The sequence below is a fragment of the Actinia tenebrosa genome, unplaced genomic scaffold (assembly GCF_029948245.1).
Source record: "Actinia tenebrosa isolate PJP-AT-01 unplaced genomic scaffold, QUT_ActTen_1.0 PGA_scaffold4__44_contigs__length_22323623, whole genome shotgun sequence".
Lineage (NCBI taxonomy): Eukaryota > Metazoa > Cnidaria > Anthozoa > Actiniaria > Actiniidae > Actinia > Actinia tenebrosa.
Genome location: NW_028292581.1, coordinates 2,484,001 through 2,508,124, shown reverse-complemented (window position 1 = coordinate 2,508,124; position 24,124 = coordinate 2,484,001). Strand labels below are relative to the sequence as shown.

At 35.4% G+C, this 24,124-nt stretch overlaps 1 protein-coding gene across 9 annotated transcripts in view; it reads right to left on the bottom strand.

Annotated features, from left to right (window-relative positions):
- Positions 1–24,124, bottom strand: part of LOC116303160 (protein alan shepard) — a 38,861-nt gene that overhangs the window by 12,018 nt on the left and 2,719 nt on the right. For 3 of the 9 annotated variants that reach the window (XM_031712645.2, XM_031712652.2, XM_031712651.2), the window contains exons 1-7: positions 10,021–10,208; positions 9,343–9,636; positions 7,269–7,328; positions 5,431–5,580; positions 4,624–4,790; positions 3,855–3,913; positions 3,190–3,281 (exon numbers count right to left, since the gene is read on the bottom strand). In XM_031712645.2, coding sequence (XP_031568505.1) covers positions 3,190–3,281; positions 3,855–3,913; positions 4,624–4,790; positions 5,431–5,580; positions 7,269–7,328; positions 9,343–9,564 — 750 coding nt within the window. In that variant the 5' untranslated portion in view covers positions 9,565–9,636; positions 10,021–10,208. Of the gene's footprint in view, positions 1–3,189; positions 3,282–3,854; positions 3,914–4,623; positions 4,791–5,430; positions 5,581–7,268; positions 7,329–8,914; positions 8,934–8,960; positions 9,122–9,342; positions 9,637–10,020; positions 10,209–16,755; positions 16,882–20,122; positions 21,099–23,044; positions 23,170–24,124 lie in introns of those variants that run through there. The other 6 variants (XM_031712647.2, XM_031712648.2, XM_031712646.2 and 3 more) reach the window with 6 other exon arrangements.

Sequence of the window (24,124 nt, the reverse complement as noted above, 5' to 3'; positions counted from 1 at the left end):
TAATATAGGCATCTCTATCCATTTATTAGCAATATTGATCTAATATTAAATGCCTTAAGGCATACCCGTTTCAATAAATTGAAAAAGGTAACAGTAAATATAATTTATACCATGTGTTTGCATACGTGTTTATTTTGAGAAGAAACAATGAAAGGCAGGTGTCATTTACTAAACCAGCTGTAGTCTCACAGCATGATACAGTAATATGTATCAGTTGGACCAAAACAAATCAGCTTTCAATAAGTTTACTAACAAATAACAGCATCCTTGTGTTTATATGTCAAATGAAAAAAAAATTTCGTATTCTTCTTGGCCACATACCGTGAAGCAATATAACTTTTTACTCTTTCTTAAAAATAACTTAACAGCAGGTTCATACCAGTATAGCAAGTAGTCTTTAACAATAAACTTGATCAACACCGAAAGATTGACCTTGAATGTACTTAGAAGAGATAACTAGCTAAAAACTAGTGTGTTTTATCATTACTTGAATGCACTTACTAAGTTCCTTTATCTCTTCTTCAGTCAAGAGCTCCCACTTTTTCAAAGTCTTTGAATTCCATTGATAATATTTTATTAATTTCTACTACTTAAGATTAAAAGCAATGAAGAATGAACTATCGAATGGACTAATGAATCCCTTTTTAATTGCTGGTACCTGCAAAAAGGCAAAATTGGCAGAGCTCCAAAGAGATAATTAGAAAGCCTCGTATCATAAATTTGATTTATTCCTCATTGACGAACAAAAGCACTAAGTTGTTAAATCATAATAATCACAATACACATTATTCTTTTCATAATTATTCATAATTTTTTTCTTAGAATATTTCAACAAATGTGTATTTCCAGAAATTATCCATATCCCCCTCACCCTGTTATGGAGGAATTTTTTAAAAGACCCCCCCCCCCCCCCCCTCCCCACATCTCAGAAATTCCAATTTTCTTCCACACAAACTCTGTAATTTTGTTCTTTCTTTGCCCCCTCCCTCACACCCCTCGGAAATTCCAAATTCCTCTGTGGAGAGGGGGGTATGGATAATTTCTGGAGCTACACAATAGATATAATACTACAATTGATTCTCACCACTGAATTTTAACAAAATTTGCTAGATTATGAAATATTAATGAAAGTTTCAAAGGTTTTGAAAAAACTTTCTCATTTGAAAGAGACTATGGTAGCCTCTAGGTAATTATATACTCAGTAAATGATTTTAAATGATAATATTAATGTGGAAACAAACTAATCTTCAGAGGATGACTAATTCAATAATTTGATTATGCACTTTAAAAATCATTGTTTATGGCAATTAAGGATCACCAGTTATTTGATGTTAGCAAATCTTGTTACCACTGGTGGAGATATGTGACTTCAAATCAAGTTTAACATCAGTACATGAATCATTAATTGGAAACATTTTGGTGTTTCTATTGACTTACTGGTTGGTCACAATGTAGTCATGGTGTGAATTCAAATACTAAAATAATATCACTTAATAGGAACAAATTAACTTGAAACAAAAACTAAAATAATTTTCTTTTTCAAAATTCAAAATATGAAGAGCCAAGACAAATGAAAATATTTGACAGCTTTTGTTCACAACAATTCATAACTACTGATATAATACAGTTGTATTAATTATTTTTGTATTCTATATCAATTGTCTTGAATCATTTTTTATATATTTTCAACCTTTTTCAGAATTCACCCAACTTGCATTAATTCATATTTTAAAGTTATGATTACCTTGTCTTATTAAAATAAAAAAGATGGGTTAGACCCCACAAACCACGAAAACCTCACATGCAATATACTGTATTCAAGCCTTCTGTTGTGAAAGACATTACCCTTAGAAGGACTAGTTTGTATACTATAATATAAAAAGAAAATTGAAGCAAGCAAACAAGTTTCAGCTAAGTTTGTGACACAAAAATGACATAAGATACTGTTTTTACTTCCCTCTCCCCCAAACCATAAATCATGAATGGTCCCTAAAGAATAAAGGTGTAATGAATGCAGTGAATTTGAAGTAAAAAACAAACTGATGTTTGGGGTGTGGCCTTTATCATGGTCAGGATGTTACATATATTGATTTTCACTCAGTTGCTTTGAATTAAATAATAGATAAAAATAATTTCTATTGAATAATAGCTACTATTACAGTTTAAAAAACACATTATTTTATTCTCATCGGTAAGTGCAAAAGGAGATATTGAGGTTAGCCCTATCGTGAATATCTCCAAGGATCAAATTAGAATTTAATCAGATTTTTGCGGAGGGAGGGAACACTGAGCTCGTCAGGACTCAAACCTGGGTCACATTGTTGAGAGGCGAGCGTTCTGCTACACCACCCATGCTTCCACAGTTGAGCCCACAACAGGGGCGTAGCGAGGACCTAGGAGCTGGGGGGGGCACTGATCCAAAATATTAAAAAAATTCAAATTCCCACGTGCAGATTCCAGGCTCTGACCGGGTTCGCAGTGCACAGGTAGCCCGTCTGGATAACTTCGTATAAATTCGCACTTTTGTAGGTTGTAATAATTTATTTTCCTCTTTCGTTTCGGTTTAATATGTTTTTTTTGTTGTTTTTCTTTTTTCAAAAAAATTTTTTTTCACAAATTTTGGGGGGGCACGTGCCCCCCCTCGCTACGCTACTGGCCCACAATGAGAAATTCTTTTGTTTTAATAATCATACAAGTGAGGCTATCGGGCTGATATAATTGTCGTCTCATTTGCATCTCATTTGCATGCGACCATAATAACAGCTATTACAACAACCTTAAAATCCATTATTTAATAAAATGTGGTAATAAATTATGAAACAAAATAGAATGTGGTAGAATGCCAATGGATGTAAAGTAATGTTTCAAATACGAGTTGCTGTATTCTATTAGGTTTTCAAAATCCGAGTGGAATTTCAAATGCCGAGGCGTCAATAAGCTCATGAATAATTAATGAGTATAAGATATATCACTCGCACAACCAACACGAAAATAAAGAGAAATTCAAAAATATTGTGTTTATATCTATAATAGTAACATAGTTAAATGAATCTGACATTTGGTCGTACTGTAAGAGTTGGGTGATATGGTCAGTCGGAAGAAGGAGATTATAACAAAAGCCACAGTAGCCTCAAGGAAATTAAAAGTTAAATTATCATAAAGCATTATATAGCTAGTGTGCATAAGTACCTTTGCCATCTGTGCTTGGATTCCTCTATTAACTAAGGCAGCAACTGCTTTCTGTGCAGCTGCTGGACTTTCAAAATCAACAAAGCCATAACCTTAAAAGAAAACGAAAAGAATGCATTTTTGTAAAGAACAAAACCATACTTTTGCATTTTGGCATACTTTAACACTGGTTAGGATGTAGAATTATCAGTGGTGATTCATGTGGTGTTTATTTATAAGCTAACAGAGTGATTTACATAAACCAGTGAAACGAAATGTAGCTATTAACTTCTATTAATGCAAAATATTGTGGAATAGTGGTTATTAGCAAGACAATAGCGACCTTAAGATTTGTAAAATCCAAGAGGGCTACATCAAACCAAAGTCAAACTCCTCTTTGGGGTTTTTGTGCCTTCAAAGTCTGTCTTCTTTGTGCATGAGTTGACTTTTACTGACAATGTTTTGAATAAAATCTCCAATGAACAGAACCCCAAAGAGAAATTATTTACACTTCCGGTTGACGTTGCAATCATAGATTTTAAGAATCTTTAAACGCTTTAATTAAAGTAATCTGCTAATGTTTATTGACTGATAATCAACAATATTTTTTCCTAGACTGATATGGTATATACTTTGATCTTGACTTGCCGTTATCAGAAACTGATGCAGAAATTTTTAATTCTTACCTTTACATAAATTAGTATCTTTGTCTAGAATAGCTTTAGTTGAAATAATTGTTCCATACCTATTTACAGAAAAAATTGAAAATTAGTAAAAATTTAAGAATGAAAATTTGCTAGTGCTTTATGTTTCTAAATCTGGGAATGAAATCAATCCTGGTACACTTTCGTGAGTCATACTAGATCATACTAGGTATCCTATTGTAGACATTGCTGTTTATACATGTAGTACTCAATTTTGAAGTTCTCTTGCAATTCAGGTCTGCAAGGTTTGCATACTAGGAAATTTAAAATTTCAAGAGGCCACGCAATAGAGAAGTCCTGACCTCCCCTAGTGTGATCTTTACATTGAAAAACAACCCGGTTGAATTGCCTAAATACAAATGGTTCAGAACATATTAACCAAGTTGCAATTACAAAAATGGCTACAGTAATCCCTACAGTAAGGTAGTTGTGCCTTTATATCAAAGTGAGACAAATAGTGAGTTTTCAATGATAGAGACCTTGTACCATAAGATATCTCTATGATTGGAAGTTCACTGTTCATCTCGCTTCGATGCAAAGGCATGGCTACCTTTCCAGATGGCACAGGGAACTGTAAAGGGGACTATCCCTCATAATTAGCCCATACTGGATGTGTCTTCATGACTAGTTGCCTAGCGTATGAATGTTAAGCTGCTTATATAATTAGGCAAAGTGCAGTTTATGGTACTAAGCTCAAAGGTACAATTATAAAATGAATGCAAATACACGACATGGCACTTGCAGCCCTTACTTGTGGCATAGTCTAACTAAGTCTTCATCTGTAGTGTTGGCCTTAAGCCCTCGTATATACAAATTAGTCTTGCTGAGTTTTTCCTCTCCATCTTGTAAGCTGTCACCTCTATCACTAGAACTTCTACTACTTAATCCAGGAGAATTTGAAGGCTGTACAGAGTAAGCCTAAAATAAAAGAAAAAAATAATGATTCAAACAACTTTTTTCATTGAGCATATAATATGTAAGTTTTAGTAGTGCTTCATGATTAAAGGCATAGAAGTGGGTCAACTAAAAAAATATGTAAGTGCTGTGTTTGCACAAGTAAGCCATTTAAGTCTCTGTTCCTTGTATGCTCTGATATCTTACTACATCCATTAGTGATTCTGAGGAAATAGGGTATTTGAAGGGGAAAATATAGGGATACAGATATTTGAAGGGGAGGGGGTGGGGCAACAGAGGATAAATGGATATGGAAAAGACTTAAATGGGTATTACCGCCATTTGCATTGCTACGTGGCCACCCCAGACAAAAATCGTGACGTAAACTTCGCAATAGACTGCCGTCGACCAAACACGTTGACATCATTTACGCGCGTTTGGATCAGCCCAGATCAGCCCGGTGAGTGTGGCTCATAATACTTGTAAACAATCAACAAGTTTTGGCACCTTTTGAATCACACATGCGTGTAAAGGATGCCAACATGTTTGATTGACCGCAGTCTATTGCAAAGTGCACGTCACGATTTTTGTCTGGGGTGGCTGCGTATTTTAACACACAAATTAAGATTACTGTATAACAAATAATTAAGAATTTCATACTCACGTTAGTCTGATGATATCCAGGATACATAGGGGCGGGTGCATGAAATTGTGGTGCCCTAAATCCAAAATGCCAAGCTGGGGGGTAACTAGTAGGCCAGACAGTGCCAGGGTTTTGGGGCTTTATACGACTACTATACACTGGTGACTTAGTCTGTTGAAATAAATTAGGGTAAGGCTGAGGCTAAGGTTTCAAGGCTAAGGCATCAAAGTAGTTAATTGAGGTCATTATTAACATTTTAAAAATCTCAATAGTAATGAAGGACTGCCAAAAAGAAAGAAAAACAAGATACTCAATCTCATTAAAGATTCATATATTAGGAGAATAACTGCAAAGTAAATAATTGAGAGGGAGATGGGAGAGAAGGAAAAGGAGATGGGGTAGTGGGGGCTCCTGATAATAGTTGGATCCTTACACTGTGAAAAAAAAATCATTAAGAAAAGAAGTGTGGATAATGAAATCTAAATAACTTGTGAAATCTTATGAAATTTTATAACTTGTTTCAGCATTTTCTGATTATCATTTACAGTGTGAATCCCAAATGCAAGACCACTTTGAATGTAATTGTATGCATATAAATTTATGATCTGTTCGTAAGACAAACAGATTTGTACCTCATTGGTAAAATCACGAGAAAATATGTATGACAAATACTTATTCTTAAGTATGCTAATACCTTAAAAATTGGTAACATATTTGGAATTCACACTTATACACATATTAAAATCACTAACTTTCAATGAATGACATTTATTAAAATGACAAAACAAAGCATAACAAAATAGGAGAATTAACTAAAACGGACAAATTCAAAAGCTTGGGAAATTTGTTAGAGAATTTATATTGGTAAATATTAAATATCATGAGTTCTCAACTAATAAGTATTGAGATGGTAGAAATTCAAAAGGTTGGAAAATCGTTAAAGAATTTATATTCGAAAATATTAAATATCAGTTCTCAACTAATTAATATTTGAGATGGGCACCCTTAAAACTTGTCTTCATACTAAGAGAAACATTAAGAAAAGCAAACAACACTTTAACTGAATAGTGATTTTATAATTGCTATTGTTTTTAGGAAAAAATTGGTAACTAAAAATGTTTTTGGGAGCATCAAATAAACACATCTATTTATACATTTGTTGTGCATTTACAAAACCATAACAAAGTTATTTTTATATTATTTTTGTGGGGATAGTTATATCCTCGGGAGTTTATGTATACTCTAAAAAGATTGGTATTAAATTCATATAAAGAATTCTTTATACAACATACTAAATTATCAAATAATTCTAAATAATTCAATAAATGTATGGACACGAATAAATGAAGAAACCCTATATTTTTAGTCAATATATCCCCCAGATCTAGCTGGGTATTTACAAATCGTCTAGTACCAAATGGCCTTGAGAGTTATACAGGGATTCTGGGTCAAGAGATAACCATAGAGTAATTTCAACAGATTCTAAATATTACGTTTCCGTTAAGAGTCAGGTTACAAAACAACAAGATGAAGCAAGGGGTATATGAGCTCATCTTTGCAGTATAACAAAGTCACAGATGAGAAGATCAACAAACTTACTCCTTAGGTCAGGTGGTATTTTCCAAATTTATGCATGACCCATTTCTATCTATGAATACTTTTTTCAAAGCAAGAGAATAAACATAATGCTTATAATATGCCACTTGGACAGTTGCCCTGATTCTTGATATTTGAAATGTCTGAATGCTATCAAGTAACAAAACACATGTTTTTGTGGCTGATAAGTCTATGTTCTATGCTGTTTTTGGGGAAGAAAAAATGGTTTTATAATGATTTCTACTATTACTAGGTTGGTTTACCTGTCTTGGTATGTTACTTGGGAGTTTTCTCTTGTTTTGCTGTTGTCTTGCTTGTGCCTGCTTTAGGCATGAAATCAAAGAACACTGTCATGTAACAAAACCGTAAAATGGGCCACATATTTATTTACAGGAAGGAAAACTATTTGTAACAGGGGGTCGAGATGCTAGGCAAGTACTCTATCATAACATAATGTCTAGAAAAAATGGCACAAAACAACGAGCTGTTAAGGTTGTTTTATGGAGCAAATATTTTAATTTACAATGATAATTTTACATTATTAAAATAAAATCGAATTTGTCAATAGAAATGATTACTTCCTTTGTATCTCCTATGAGCCACTTAAGTCTGCTCCTGAACTTATTGGGGGCAAAATAGATTCGAAAACATCGAAGTTAAGGTTCAGTGAAATTGAAAATTTTCATTTGTTTCAGTGAAACTCGTTAATCAATATAATACTTTCCATAACACAAATATGATCCTCGATAACGCATGTGTCTTTTTCTGACTTCATAAGAACCGTTGTTTTTTGGCGTTTTTTTTGACACATGATTCTACAATAGAAATAAAAAAACGACGCTGACGGAGAAAACTTTCGAATTAGCGAAGTACTATCGACACAAGTATGTCTTCCAAAAGAAATATGTAGGAAAAAGCCATGTTAGTGTCTTTATCGATCAAAATAATGCTTTTAATAACATAGTACTGGCTTTATAGAATACCAAGTGATTTGATAAGCACTGAACAGGCTTCTCTTTCACAAAAATGAGAAAAAAAATATAAAAACACAATGATTGTGTTTACTATTTTGATGGGTTTAATTGAATTCTATCGTGAATTCGTTTATGTGAACAGCCGACTGGTCACGCACAACGAACACTGAATTCTGAGCTAACGAAGAAAATAAAAGATGCCGTTAATACAAAATCTGTGTTATTTAGTATTGTTATAACATGTTATAATTTGGTAGAACTTCATTCGAAAACGCCTACCGAGGGAAACACGGGCTTCTTGTTTATGCGGTGAGGCACCATCAAGAGACTCCTTTTTCGCTAACATACAATTTGGACTAAAACATTTCTTGTTAAAACACTATCATTGAGAACGCTTTTCACTACATTTAGATGTAAAAAAGCTAAAGAATTAAAACGAGAAAACGAATTACGATAAAAAACGACTAGTTATTTGAAGGGAACAATTTACATAGACCATAATGAACTGATGATCATCATTCGGTATTTGTAAGTTACCGACGCGTTACAACCTACTAAATCGGTTTTAAAAATCACGCGAAAAAATCGATGTAACGATGGCACTAGAAAGCCATTATGAATCAAATCTACAAACGAAAACCCAGTTAGATGTTGTTTTATCATTATTTGTTGTGCTATTCGACAAATTGATCCTAAAATATATTAAATCTGTGCAGAGAAAGGTTGTTTACAACAAAGCATTTTACGGAACACGACACCTAAATCAAAACCATTTAGAAGCCTATTCGATGGTCTAGCCATGTCTTTTCAAACAAGAAATTGAATGTTTTGAAATATCTAACTACGACTGAACGGCGAAGCTAACACTAGTAATAGATGGTTATTTACGAAACTCGTCGAGCACTATTGGTTGACAATAATTTACTGGCAACTACCCTTTAGTCAATGTTTGCCTCAATCAAAGGACGTGAACAACAATACCCTCATCTACTGGGGTCCAGAATCGTCTTGGCTGTGCTCCACCAGGAAGAGCAAGTGCAACAAGAAACAATGAGGTCCGGATCTTCTGTTTATGATGACCGCTAAAAACGCGGGAATGCGAGGAATTCGAAGACTATATCTTATGTCTGCACGCGAAGGCACTCTACGATTCTCCATAACTAGATTTCATTATTTATGAGTTACAAGAACCACTGATCCCTTTCTAAGAAAACTTAGAATTATATAAGGTTCCCATCTCACCTACCAAACAGCACTAAAAAAATGATGTTAAGTGTAAGCTGTCTTCGCTACAAATAACAGAGGTCGTATTACAACGGGATCATCTTTGGACTCGCTAATTCAACTATGAATATTCAAATACCTTTTTGTCATCCTTGTCTTGTAGGTTTTTTATTTTGTTATCAATATCACTAACATCTTCTGTAGGTCGCCCTCCATCAGGAGTACCACACTGTCGACCTCCAACTTCGTCTGAGGCAGGAGATCTTTGGGTGTCCTTTTCCTTGGCTTGAGGTCTGTCCTGGTTTGCAGCTCGGTCTGTCGTCATTGTTGGAGAACGAGATGTATTTTGAGAATCGTTCATTATACGCGACCCTCTCCTTTCTAAAGGCAGTTACGAGGTAACGTACGCGTCCTCATTCCAAATACTCGAAGCCTGAAAAGACACAGCAGAAAATAAAGTCATTTCTAACTTTCGAGTTCGAAAGAACAACAGAGATGTGTACAACGTTTCGTAAGCGAGGGTTGCTTAATCCGAGGCGATTGTAAACACCGCCGTAAAGAGCGAGCGAATAGGCGGCCGCTACATAAAGATAAAGGGGCATAGTGACGAACCACAATTCGACTTCACAGCTAAAAAAAACTCAAAGAATACAGTACAACACACCTGAGACTAACAAATAAGAATGTAAACAAATCACACGTGTCGAAGAATAGCCGCGATTGCACTACTTTTTGGTAAGACCCTTAACGAAACGAATGATCCTGGAGCGGTAAACGCCGCCAAAAACCTCTTGTATATCTAACAACAAAGCATCACCTTCGATTCATTTGCTTGTATCTTTGTCTTAGGTTCAATTATGTTTTTGGTCAGTAAGTAAATACTGTAACGCCATCAAAGTTAGTTTCCCGCCATACAGCTGAGTGCGCGCTGACTCCTTCCAAAGATCACCTCTCGAACTTTTACATTCACTATCACCTCCTACACGCAAACCTTTCACTCCTTCCGTGAAAGCTCTCATTGACAATTGGACGGTAATTATTGTCATTTTCGACAGTACAAGACATGTGACCATATTCTGACCAATCAAAGCGCTGGCGGGAAAGAGCTGCAGTACTCAGTTGACCGATAAATTATTTATCGCGAAATTTTGCCCGAGAGCGCGCCGTTCAGTCCGCCGCCAATACAGCGGCCTTCATATTAAACTTGGTGACACTACTACCACTAGTTGAATGGTTGGAAACCAACTTTTTGTTTGAACCAAAACAAGCGGTTTTCATAGAACTGTCGTGTGTTACCGTTAGGCTTGTAAGATACACAATGCATTTAGAGAAATCTATTATAGTAAAGCTGTCAATTGTCAACAGTCGGTCATGTTTGACAAGACATTAACCAATCATACGCGAGTACTTCCATGTTTACTTGTTCCGTTCGATTCAAATTAGGTCCCACAATGATTAGCATTCAATCTAAAAAAGCTGGAATATCACAAAAGATCACAAAAAGATAGGATTTTAGTATAAAATGTGAGAGACTCCATGTCTAAGGTTGCGACGTTTAAGTCTTGCCTCCAATTTTAGGAACGCACGAAATCATAAGTGAAAAGTAGAAGTAAACGAATTATGGTAACAACACACGATAATTCATCACTAAAAGACACCCTAAAACAAGGCGATGCTTTATCAAATATTTTCCTTTGAATTCTAATATAGGCAATATACTGCTTCCCGACTGTGACACTAACAATGCTACTAAACTTTTAGGTTAAAGATAACTTACTAGTAGTAAAAAATATGGAATACTGGGAGTGAAGGACTACTAAAGTGACATGTCGAATATCAAAATACAGTACACGCGAAGTCTTTCTTCTTTATAGTGAAACATTTATAAACTAACTGAACGTGTTAACAAAAATTATCGATAAATATTTGACAACGCCACTAGTTTTTCGAAACAGTTTTTTCATATCCCATTATTGGAAAATTCTCGCTAACAAATGTTCATCAGTTTGATAAATTTCTGGTAAGTCAATAAACCAGACTAAAAAAATAATACATGAAAAAGAAATCTTAACATATGGTAACCGTAAAATTTATATCCGATTGATAAGATGGATAAATTTATTTTCTTATTGGCGATCTTTTGTGTTGTTTTGTTGGAAAGATAATAATTGCTCTTTAATGGCGTAGTGGTTTCTTCAGCTACCTATGCAAAAAAGAAACACGGCGGCATAAAAAGAAAAGTATGATTATTATTTTCTTTCTTTGTTGGAAACCATTCATAGGTAAAAAGTTTACAACTTTTATCGATAGGCGTAAGACCCCATTATTTAAAAAACCAATTCGTTTTCCGCCTTTTCCCATCAGGACACTTCCGTGCATGACATTTTAATTTATTTAATCCTGATTTACATTTAAGAATCTTTTTTTTGAATATTTGATTAATCGAGAAAGTGAATTTATACGACTGATTTTATGATTTAATCATTTTAAACTCATATGATATATATGCCAATAAACAAAGAAATTTACTCGTTACGTCGTAATGGAGCCATACTGGTACCAGTCACGCAAGAATCTTAAAAGATAGAAAACCTAATGGTTAGCAACTTGTAATAATAATTACTCAAGAAAACACCACATATACTATGCATTATTTAAAGCCGATTATATTTCAAGGTTTAAAAAATGCATGTTGAATGTGACATTAAGATTTGAAATGACTTGATTGTCACTTTAGTTAGTCTTTTCGAACGTCGTTCATCTTCTTTTCAACGAATTCGTTCAGATTCGTGCTTCTTCGCGATTCTCGCTTCAGTGTTATGTTATCACAATTTAGAGAAAATCCTTTATGAAAAAAAAAAAAAAACAGCAAAGAAAAGAAAAGAAAGTCTATTATTTTTGACACAAATATTTTATCAAATGAATAATAATAATATTGAAGTGAAAAAAGACCAAAAAGTTTACGCTAGCAAATATTATAATACTCGAAGATCGTAATAATGTGTCGTAATTTCTCTCTTTTCGTAATCAACTACCGTAGGTTTTCCAAGCTCTTGGCCTTATACGGTTTCACATGGCTTGTCCAGGAAAAAAGAAGATTGACAGAAAAGCGAGTTAAAGTGGCCCCTTGATAACATTCTACGCCAAGCAAATACCAAACAAATACGGATACAAATATACTATGAGCATGCATCTGTTTACTAAGTGTTATCTTGTCTCATCTTATTTCTTCCTATGCTTTCATTTCATTTTTCAGTTTCCAGGTTCTTTTTCCTTAACCAAAGACTCCTTTACCCTGAAGATGCTATATACCAACGCACAAAAACGCACTTTCAACCATAAGATCAAGAGATTCATTACTAGCTCCTCGGTGATCACAACTGAAAGATTGCTAGTTTAGCATCATTAAAGATGGGTTAATGTTCAGTCCGGAACACTGACACACAGCATTACTTTGTCATATTTCATAAAAGGTAGTTAGAATACGTTGCTTTTAGATAGTCAAACAAGTGCAAAGAGCAATGGCGAGGTACATAAACCATTTGAACACACATATCTACACCGAGTATTCTTTACTCTTTTTTTAGTTGCAACAGAAAGAAAGGAGTAAAACGAATGAAAAGTATCTGTACAAAATGACAATCTCTCATATCTACACCTAAGCATTCTTTACTCTCTTTTTAGTAGCAACAGGAGGAAAGGAGAATGAAAGAAAAGTACCATATGTACGAAATGGCAATCGAACTGCATATTGTAGTGTAACGGCAAGCTCATGATGATTTTAAAGATAAAACTAACTGGCAATCACACAGTGGTGCAGAAAGCCGGTATTTTTGACACCCAAGTGCAGTTGTTGCCAAATCAGAAAATGGACCAAAGGAGTTTAGTATTGATTAGGTACTCAGCGGACCAATTCAGAATGACAGCCAACGCATCAAAACAAGTTAACAAGAAGAATAAGATATCGTGACCTTGGGAACTGACAAATTTACTAGCTACGAACGTTAATTAGGGATAGCTTCATACACCGTCTTCTCTTGATGGTAAGGTAACAACAACGTTACCACTATAGATCAGACACACCAGCGTAAAGGGCTTATTATTTATACCCCAATATGACGTCAAATTGCTCGTTCTCTGACAGAGGGGCAAGAAATAACCAAAGGTATTTTTAGATTTACATGACGTATATGTAAATAATAGTGGCTTATTTTTATCGTCCTCCAAAAGGGACAGCTTCCTAAAACGTCGTCTGTCACTTCTGAAGTCTTAGTTTATATCAGATTACTATGGTCTTGCCACAGAGGACGCTTTGACGGCAATGGTTTTAGAAAAGAACTGCGACAGTTTTTAGTAAGAATCCAGAATTGCAGGGTTTGGGAACGAAATTTTTTTGACACTATGCGACTAATAAAATTGTACCTTGAAATGTGTTTACAATCGGATCTTTTAGTGCCTGATTTCCTGTATCACCGTGTTTGCCCAGTACAAAACAATACACATTTTCCATGCTGAAACTCTGGCTAAATGTGGAATAACTATTTTGTGTTTTCTCTAGTGATTTGGCATTCAATTCATGGACAAAATTTTTGTGGTTACTAGAAACCTTAACCAAACCTCCAATATTGGTAATAAACTTAGTTTCTTGAATGAAATTCTAGTAAACATGACTTGGGGAGAACACTAACAGAGTAATAGGCTTGTTATCCTAAAAATGATGATCGTGCAATTCATAGTAAGCTTTGTGGCTCATGCTTTCCAACCTTGATGCAGCATGTCATAACTCATGATAAACCATAATGGTACAATGTATAGAATAAGGCGATAGTTCGAACATGTTGAGTACTTCCTCATGAGTACCTGTTAAGACACGACAAACATATAACTGACCTAAATCCAATTATCAAATGTTTCTACAGCCAGCAATATATACAGCTAGTAAAAAACACTTATTGTCTACGTTATCTGAAATAAACCCTCAATCTACAACTTCGACACATAAAAGAAGGCAACATTTCAAATGAAATAAAACATCTTAAAACCAAAAACAAAAAAAGTAAGCTATTATTGAAAGATCCTAAAAATACAAATGCAAAGTCTTATTTCGAAGAGTTTTTGAAGTTTGGAACGGATTAAACAAACCAATCATTCGCTATCATTATCCTGGTAACCTTCATTTATCAATAAGATGTGCCTTGTGACTTATTCGATAGCTGCATAAGTTAAGTGTTCTTGATGAAACAGAAGCTCCTTCATGCTTGTCGGTGTTGGACATAAAACCAATTTAACCCTGACTAAACAATAACGCAGGTCTGAAGTTTTAGCACAGACACTGAAAATTGTAAGGCAAATAACAAGGAATTTGAAAGACTAAGAATGAAGATGCATTCGAGTTATGCATAATCCACTAATAAACTATGCGGATATACGGATACTGAAAACGACAAGCTTCTTCCAGTCAGTTGTATTTCACTACCAAGTCAGTGATGATAAAAGCCAATTCGTTAGAAATCCTGAACTACCTCTTTATCTTAAAGAACGCCGAGTTCAATATCTTGCTAATACAAACTGCACGGGTACAGCACGAGCGAAGATGCAGGTGCAAGTAGAAAAGCATTTTTGGAAGATTGGACTTCATAATGATGCAATCACAACTGAATGAAATATTTAAAGATAAAATAGTATTTCTAGATCCCTGCGAGAGCAAGGAGACATCTCAAATGAAGAATCTCATCAAGCAAATGAAATTTTCTTTTTAGTTCTTCATGGGTGTTACTTCTTAGTCAAAGTGAGGTGATCGTATTAGTTTCGTCGTGTAGCCAACATCTAAACAAAGAGATCCACGAGACTGAGCCTATTGTACAAGGAATAACATCATTTGACCGAATTCCGAATACAATTTGTTTGTTCCATAAAAAGGTACTCCCGATGTATTCTATGACACACAAAAAAAAACCAGATAATTTCAGAAACACCTAAAACTCATTGTTTACAAGTTTCGACCATCGGCGTAACTTTTCTATCAAAAATTTCAATAATTCATGCAATTGCACCAACTAGAAGCTTTAATCGAGAAGTCCTTAAAGACTTATTTTCTTGTGCGGCTTTGGAGTTCAAAGATATCTTTGGATTACGATTAACGAATGCTATAAAAATGCTTTAATGATCGGGAAGTTCCGAGCATCGTTCCCGGCTACTCTAGTCTTGATTACTTCAAGCTCATTTCTTCAATGAAAGAGTATCCATTGCAGGCAACTCTTATGGCAACTTTTCAAGTGATACAAGTCTGTGACATTAGGTTACCAAACGTCTTGTTTCGATTTAATAACGATAAATTTAAACGACAATCCATACTTGGATTTGTCAAGTCCTTCTCAAACAACTGCTGCTGCCACAAGGTTCGTGGGGCCATAAAGGATTCCTTCGAACTGCTGATCGATTTAAACTAGCAAATCGCATGTTTTTTGTTTCGTTGGATCATATTGGAGATTCGAAATTAAGTAGTAGCAAAACGATTTATGATCACTAAAGGCATGAGGATGATCTACCCCGGTTCGGCCCGACCAACCCATGCGCGTAATTGTAAGTTATATTGTAAATTTAGATGTTCGAGTGCACATCGAAGAGTAACAGTGTCTAATAAGACCCAAAAGTAAAAAGAGGTCCTTGATGTTCTTTTCAAGCCCTTTTACGTGGTAATCAATGTCAACAAATATTTAAATTAAACATGCAAACACGTTAATGCGTTGTTAAAATGGAAATAAGCAAGTAATACGCGATAGGAGATGATTCCTATGGCCAAAGGTATTATTTATATGTATGTAGCATTCTAGTCATTCTTGCTCGTTATTGAATGACTTTCCGTTCTACAAGGTCCGAGTGATTTACGAGATCAAAAAGCTAAATAAGTCGTGGCCCGTACACTCTTGATATGCTGTGAAAACACAAGAATATCGTTACTAATAACCACAATAAACTGATATGAAAAACATCTTACAAAGGGATAAAACAGCAAGCCTTTTGTCACGCTACGACTACCGAACCACACATCGGTAAGGAAGCACGGTAATCCTATTATCACGGAACAGGTTCTAGTCAATGGACGTAAATGAGGAACGACTCTGCTAGATTAAACTTCACATAATACGGTAAACACTACAAACACATATACGACAAATTCTTTTTGATGAGAAAGCATTTGATAAGCGAGGATTTAGTACCGCGTCTTATGCAAATGACAGAGTACACAAGCCTAAAGAAGGGTAGCCATAAACTGCGATAGCATTGAACACGAATACTCACGATATATTGTTACGACATTAGGGGACGGCTAGAGGAAAAACAACTATAAGAATAAGATGGACAGCATTTCTAAATACCTACAGGGTTCCATTCAAACTCTCGGGACCAAGTGAACGAGATTCCATGTAATTAATCACGCAAGCAAAGGGACTTACGCACGATTGACATGATGTACGCGCAATACTAGAAACACAGGAGATGTTCCCTGATTCAATTATCTAACACACTGGATCTACAGCTAAAGATTTACCTGAAGAGACTGAATACCGCTTGGAAATACCAGTCAACTGATCGTGAATAGAGTACTCAAGCGAACTACCAATGTTGACAAAATCGTTTCCCCTGATCGCTCTCAAAACTGACTCAGTAATGAATGGAGAAACAAGGAACTCTATGAGCATGCGCAACATTCGCCAGGCACGTGTTTCAGAGGTCCAAATAAAATGCGAAATGGGTAAAAATATTCTTGATTTACTGAAAGTGCGCAAGCTGTGAAAGAAGCAAGATAGAAAGAGGTAAAGGTAGGCTACTCTTGACAATTTAAACAAAAGTTATCAACCCTGTACGCTTCTTGTCGTGTACAGGTCGTCGTAATTATAAGCAAATATTGTGCTGTTAACATTAAAATGATAATTGTTAATGAAATCGGCTACAAACAAAACAAACTCGAAATACGTTCACAATCTAGAACTCGTGTAGCGTCAGGGCATATAGAGAGAAAGCCTGTGTGCTGCTAATGAGTCTTTTTTCACATTACATTACGATTAGGTGAAGTTAAATGCATCAAAATGTTCGAATTAGAATATATTTGTCATGCTTACTTATTACGACCGCAAATTGATGTGCTTATGAATTTATTAATTCACTAATTATAGTAACAGTGGTCAAATATCAGAGTACACAAAAATAGAAACAGAACTAAAATAAATCAATATCATTCGAGAGGGAAAAAAATACAACTTGAACAAAATTGGTAAATATTCAGTGCTCAAACCCCAAGCGCTTCATGGCGCTTTTGTGTACTAATATTTCAAACATGCCACGCATCCGACAATTAAACGTTAATTGAAAACCTCTAAAAATGGTATGCTTGGAATGCGCGGCACCAGTACACCATTGACAACATTTAGGATCTTTCAACTGTGACCAGCAACGTCGTGATGCGAAATTTGATTTGGTAAGAAGCGCTTTAATGATACCAAGCGCACAATGACAGGCTTGCTCTGATTCGCTGCAATTATTCATTGTTAAAGAACAAATCTAATGCACCTTGACCTTTATGTACAATTTTGTAACTAGGTAATTAATATGATGGTATATATGAATCAAGATTGACCTTAAAATAATGCGGTAAACAGGAAAAGTCTACTTTGACAATACCGCAATGGTCGATGACTGTTATTGACGGTCGTAAAACAGGCGACAAAAACAATGTCACGATTAGAAAGGAAAAGCCGACAATTTCAGAAAGACCTCCCAGACTGACTTAACTTAGGCGTAAGTAGTAATCGGATCTGTCCGAATGGGTCAAGGATTGAAGCGATGATTCAGGTTGGACCTTAAGAACTCTCCCCTACAGGGGTGCCGTTAGGATAAAAAGTGTTCTAATTAGACATACTCCTGATAGTAATTTTCATGCGTGAAAAGAAAACCTCTGGTACAAGCGCAGTTTCTTCATTTTCACTGCGAAAAACTGCCTGTCACAGTCACAATACGGTAGAATCCAAGTAATAAGCCCCTACCCCCGGTTATATACCACCGAATATAAGCCTGCCAGTCTACTAATAGAAAATCCCTCCCGGTTATAAGATTCGTTTATCCGGTTGTAAGTTTCCTCAATCGATAGAATTCCACAATGCAGCCCCGTAGCACAGCTTTTTACAGCTAAAGTTGCATGAACACTAATGTTCAGTTTAAATGGACACGGTTAAATATTTGAATGGAACTGATTTTAGACGTTTTTTCCTCCCTTTTATAAGCCCCACCACCCGACTATATCTATAAGATGACCCAAAAATCATTGCGAAGTTCTATATAAAGCCCAGATTCCACGGTAAGGCAACTGGAACTTCCCTTTGAGCCATCGAAGGAATCACTAAACGATAGAATCTGATGATCAGGATGATCGTTCAAGCAATCAGCTAATACAGAAAGAAGTTACCGTTGTCACTGCATGACACGTACCTTTTTAACAGTCACGAAATCCGCAGTATATTAAGAAAATGTACTTTACAATTATGTGTGGATCTCAATGATTCCTTTCAATGTTACGTGTTGCACTAAGAGAGACTGGAATTTAGGATTCCCGAAAACTAAAGGTATCAAAGTGTTTTATCGTAAAGTCGGAAAACGAAATTGCCTATTAATTGGAGAAATGAAAAAGAGAGAAAGAAAATTGAACCTTGGCATCAGGTTTTAGGATTACAAGATGAATTCACTACTATACAATCAGGATCCAAATGTATATGTAGGAGGGGGTTGAGAAAGGGTACGCTCTAAAAATACATCGAGTGAAAGTTGCGTGTCAATTCAATCAAGGTCTACGATCTTTTTCTCTCATGTATTATATAATACAAGAAATGATCATCCTTCCAAAGCTTTCACAATCAATTCAAAGATACTCACAATAAATGTGTACCAAAACTTTACCAAAACTGATGAAAATTCTCGTCCACAAAATGCATGGTATGAACGAAACATGGATTCTGATACAAAAGAGTAAACAATTAGAATCAGGTTCACGCTTTAATAATTAGATCTTATTAACCGAGCGGGAGGTCTGTACGGGATAATCTTGACCGAGGTCGGAATGTGCAGACCGAGCACAGAGAGGTCTGTACCCGACCGAGGTCAAGATTATCCCGTACAGACCGACCAAGCTCGGTTGATAAGAGTTTTATTATATGACCACTTTTCATTGAAAAGGACAAAATGTTTTCGCCGTAAGATTAATATGCGATCGGACCGGTTAATACCGGAGAATCTAGACCCGTCCGTGGTGCGATCTATCCAATCAGATTGCTCGATTTGCTAGTGTCCAGGCTCTAAGATTCACGGTCATATAATAAAAAACAGTCCAAACTGCAGTGACGAACAAGCGGGTGGCCTTTTGAAAGATAATTGTTGAGCGTCCGCTCCTGAAGACCCTGAATTGAGGTATTAGAACAATGACAGACTATGTTTCCGGAGCTCAGATAGGATGTCATGTCCCAAGGTCTAGCACTTCAAGCAACAACTGTACAACTGATCGCATAACTGTAATAGTATTTTCCACTTATACAGCAATAAAAATTTGTTGCATAAAAAGATATGCACGAGGTGCAATGAGAGCAACATCCCTTTGCAAAGGTCATTGTCATGATTATGTGCAACAAGTTCATACTGTACCATTTTGTTACTCGTATTAATGCTTGGCACCAAGCTTTGCGTTTCCTAACGCCGAAGAAACATAATCGCGCGCCACAAACTTATAAAACAACAGCATCAAGTTGTAATGCAGCAATGAGCAATTGTAACTGCTGCAACCTAAGCAAGACAGTATCTTTAAAAGCCTCCAAGAAATTTTCATTTACGACTGACTGAAAACATGAAAAAATGATGAAGTCATCAAAACTTACCTTCAAACATCGACGCATATTCCACATTTTTCCTGGTCTGTGGGTGGTTCTTCGTAAAATGCTCGTGAATGCAACTTTTCCTGGTCTGATGATGGTTTACAGTAGAATACGGCATTATGTGCAACTCTTCCTGGTCTGTGGATGGTTCACAGTAGAATACCGCATTTTGTGCAACTCTCCATTGTCTGATGATGGCTCACAATAGAATATTGCACTTCGTGCAACTTTTCCAGGTTTATTGGAGTAGAGTAAAAATTACAACACTTCGCAATCATGAGAGCACAAGAAAATGCTGCAATTCACAGCAGAAATAGCTGCAATTCACGAGAGGAACTCTTCGTTGTCGTTGTTGTGATCAAATCAGAATACTGCAATTAATGAGTTCTTTTTTTTTTTTTCTAACTTGTTGGTGGTCGTGCAACATGCTACAGAGTACTCAATATGTCCAGAAAGTTTTACATTTTTGGTACAATGAAATCTAGCAAGTGATGATCTGTAGTTAATACAGTACCTTATGGCCAGAAATAAACTTCATCAAGAGAATATTTTCTCTTGACTTCATCATATTACAACGCAACTTCACAGTATCCTTTATGACTACGGCGATATAATACGTATTTCAGCGCAAATTATTCTCTGGGGACTCGAAGTGCACCTCATCGACATAAAACGGAACTTTACAAACGTGTTCAAGACTCACTAAGTTCCAAGTGCTGTCGGATAAAAACCATTACAATCTTATTATCACTGAAACCTTCAACCATTGGCACATCTAGTCTGTCTTGTTGCCAGCGTACTTGTATTATGAAAGGAAGGTCAGCCTCATTTTATGAGATATCATGGACCGTCATACCAAACGGCTTGTAATGTGCGGTATAAAAGTTGCTTTCTCTTCGTCCTAGCGATCCGGTTCTATCCATCGTGTCGCAGAGAAGGCAAAGACATGGTACAGCCATGGATGTGGTCTTTATCACTCCTGTAAATGAAAATCATTCAGGAATTACTGTCATTGTCATCAAGCTAGGCAAAATTAATCATCTACAATAGAGACCTATTTTCCTTGGAGTTTTCTCGTATTTAGTAACTAGAGAACCCAGAGAAAATCCCCCAAAAGCACAGTTACTATGGTGCATATAAACTCGTATATGAAACTACTTTATGAAATACTTAGTCATTGAATGGGACAAGTGACGACAATGAAAATCATAAGTACATAATGCAAGTGAGTAAGGGTGAGTAAGTGAAATCCGACGAAATGTTCAACAAATGATGGATTAGTCCTTATGTGAAGAAGGATTTACAGAAATGACGCCCACACGAGAAAACGTATTTAAAAAGTCGTTCGATTCAATTCCATATCAAAAACCATAAGTGAAAAACATGGGTTATGCCGATATCTGCAGAGATTATTAAGGAATATTTATGCATCACCAAAACTGTTCCAGTGTTTCTTAATTCATGTTTCGCGCCAATAAAAGTCAGACATGACAGTCAATGTGGATGTCAGCCTCAGTGACTTAGACTAGATTGATTTATCACTGTCTCAGTCTCAGTTATTGCTTTTTACCGCTGATGATAAGACGATAACGAAACTGACCAAGATTCGTCTTTTAGGGAAATTATTTGTTACAATGAATAATCTAAGAGTAGCCCGTCGGTATGGATTATTTTAGGGATGACTCAGTAGTGAAAATGTAAGTGGATGTACGACTTGTATTTGGAACAGTTGCTAAGAATAGCAAAATCGGTAATAATTTTTTTACGACTTGTATTTGGAACAGTTGCTAAGAATAGCAAAATTGGTAATAAATTGCGGTCCATACCAATTTGCAAAATCAAATCACTCACCATCATTTCGGAGAAGGAATATATATTCTGATAATCATTCGGCAAAATCTATAGTCCATGGGGAGAATTGATTTTGAAATTGATGATAAAGACTGATGCGTCAAATACGTTTAGTTTCAGAGATATGAATGGTGGTCTCGTTCCAATGATTGTCAATTGTGAGATGTGAGAAAACTAATAGAAAAATCTCGATTGTTGATTCATCTTAAAGCATCATGCAAAGAGTGGCTGATTTCGATAACAAAATAATGCCACACTTGAAGATCCAGACAATAGTGCGCAGCACAAATCCTCACCACAGACAAACCAATATACTAGTTGAACCGTGCACAAGAAGTAAACAGCCACGAGGCCTGCATTTATAAATCACATTTTTTTATGATCATCAATTTTTTTTTCTTCTAATTTTCCATCAAGCCACACGAAAGCCAACTGACTCTTGAAAATTTTAGTTTTAGTCAATCACTGAGCATGTAAAAATCAATATTGTATAAGGAGATTATCTGACGGACGTTTGCTTTCTGTATTTTTCACGGACACTTTTTAATTGGTTGTTATAAAAATTTTAAATCGTTAGATTATAAATAAAAGATCAGTTTCTAAAACGAGAAGTGAGAATCGTTTTTCCATCCTCGTGTTTCATTTTGCCGCTATGTCGGTACTGATGTACCGCAGTTTCTCGTGTCTTACTGCAGTAAGTCAGTACAGGCAAAGTAGTCACTCTATAAACTTTATCAGTACATGCCAGCTATGTAAGCACGCGGAAGATCATCTTATGAATTTTTACACCGTTTCATATACACGGAAATGCTAGCAAATGTGAGTCATGAAGACTTTTACTGCGAATAAAGATTATTAAACTAATTAACTTAATAGGAAAGGATCGAAACAAGATCTAAGTAAGCGGAAAATACAGCGTGGCCATACAGTACGGGATATAATAGCCCACCGGCGTTACATTTTCTTGTGAATGAATAGGTATCAATGGTAAGATACATTCTTGAATAACTAACCTTAGTAGCTAGCCGTTTGAGTGTACACATGAACTAACGTTTACGAAGATTTTGTACTTACCATCAGTTCTGTCTCGTCGTGAATGATACCGGGCACGTTTGTACATTTATTGAACTATCTATTTTGAGTTCAAGGTACTTCTGTTCTCAGTCAACCGATGCAAGATTTTCATTACTGTACCGCAACAATTCTTCTAAGAAGAAAACGATCAAAGGAGTAGAATAGGAAGGCGGAGAACATTTTTAGTCCTTGAATTTTTTTTACTCAATAGAAATTGGCCATTTACAGGATTGGAGTGGAAATACACTCAGCCAAGTATGAATAGTCTTTGAAAAGATGTAAATTAGCCGGAATGAGCATTAAAACGAGGGCTGGACGTCTGGTATTATACAATAAACCCAGACAAAAACTGTCCATAAATGATAACTCGTCATCATGGAAAGCGACGAAACTACGTAATTATAATCATTGACGACTGTCTATATGATTAGGGTATTCAACCCACGTTCTTTGGCGGTTAAGAGAGTTTTATCAATTGATCGCTAGCTGGCTGGAACTCTTGCCAACAAGATATTTTACAAAAATGGAAGAAAGCTAAAAATGAAATATTTTCTCTATTTCTCTAAAAACTAGAGCTCTTTAAATGAGAAAGTAATTTAAATTTGTGACAAAGACGAAACTTGTCAAAAACGAAGTACATCATTTTTATTTATTTATTTATTTTTTTTTACAATTTCAGCAAGAATTAGACAATCCATAATTTGTTAGAATGCGGAAAAAATTGTTACAAAAAGTTTAATGTATATTCAACTTTGATTAGCAATATATAAAACATATAAAAAACATAACATTAGTAAAAAAACATGTGTAATTTAATTTCAAGTTTTTAGCGGATATTTGCTGACACTTGGTTTTTGCAGGAAGTAATTTTAGAAGTGAAAAATAAAATAATGGGAAGCTATTTCCTATTAATTCTTAAGTGGCTTAAAGTATTTTAGACAGCTATGATAAAGTATTATATTTGAAAATGGTTATTTACTTATCATAAAAAGTAGATCAAGTAACAATTGCAATGTTATAAATTGGTAAAAGCGCTCAAAATCATAGCAAGTATCTTTACTATTATCATGATTATTATCA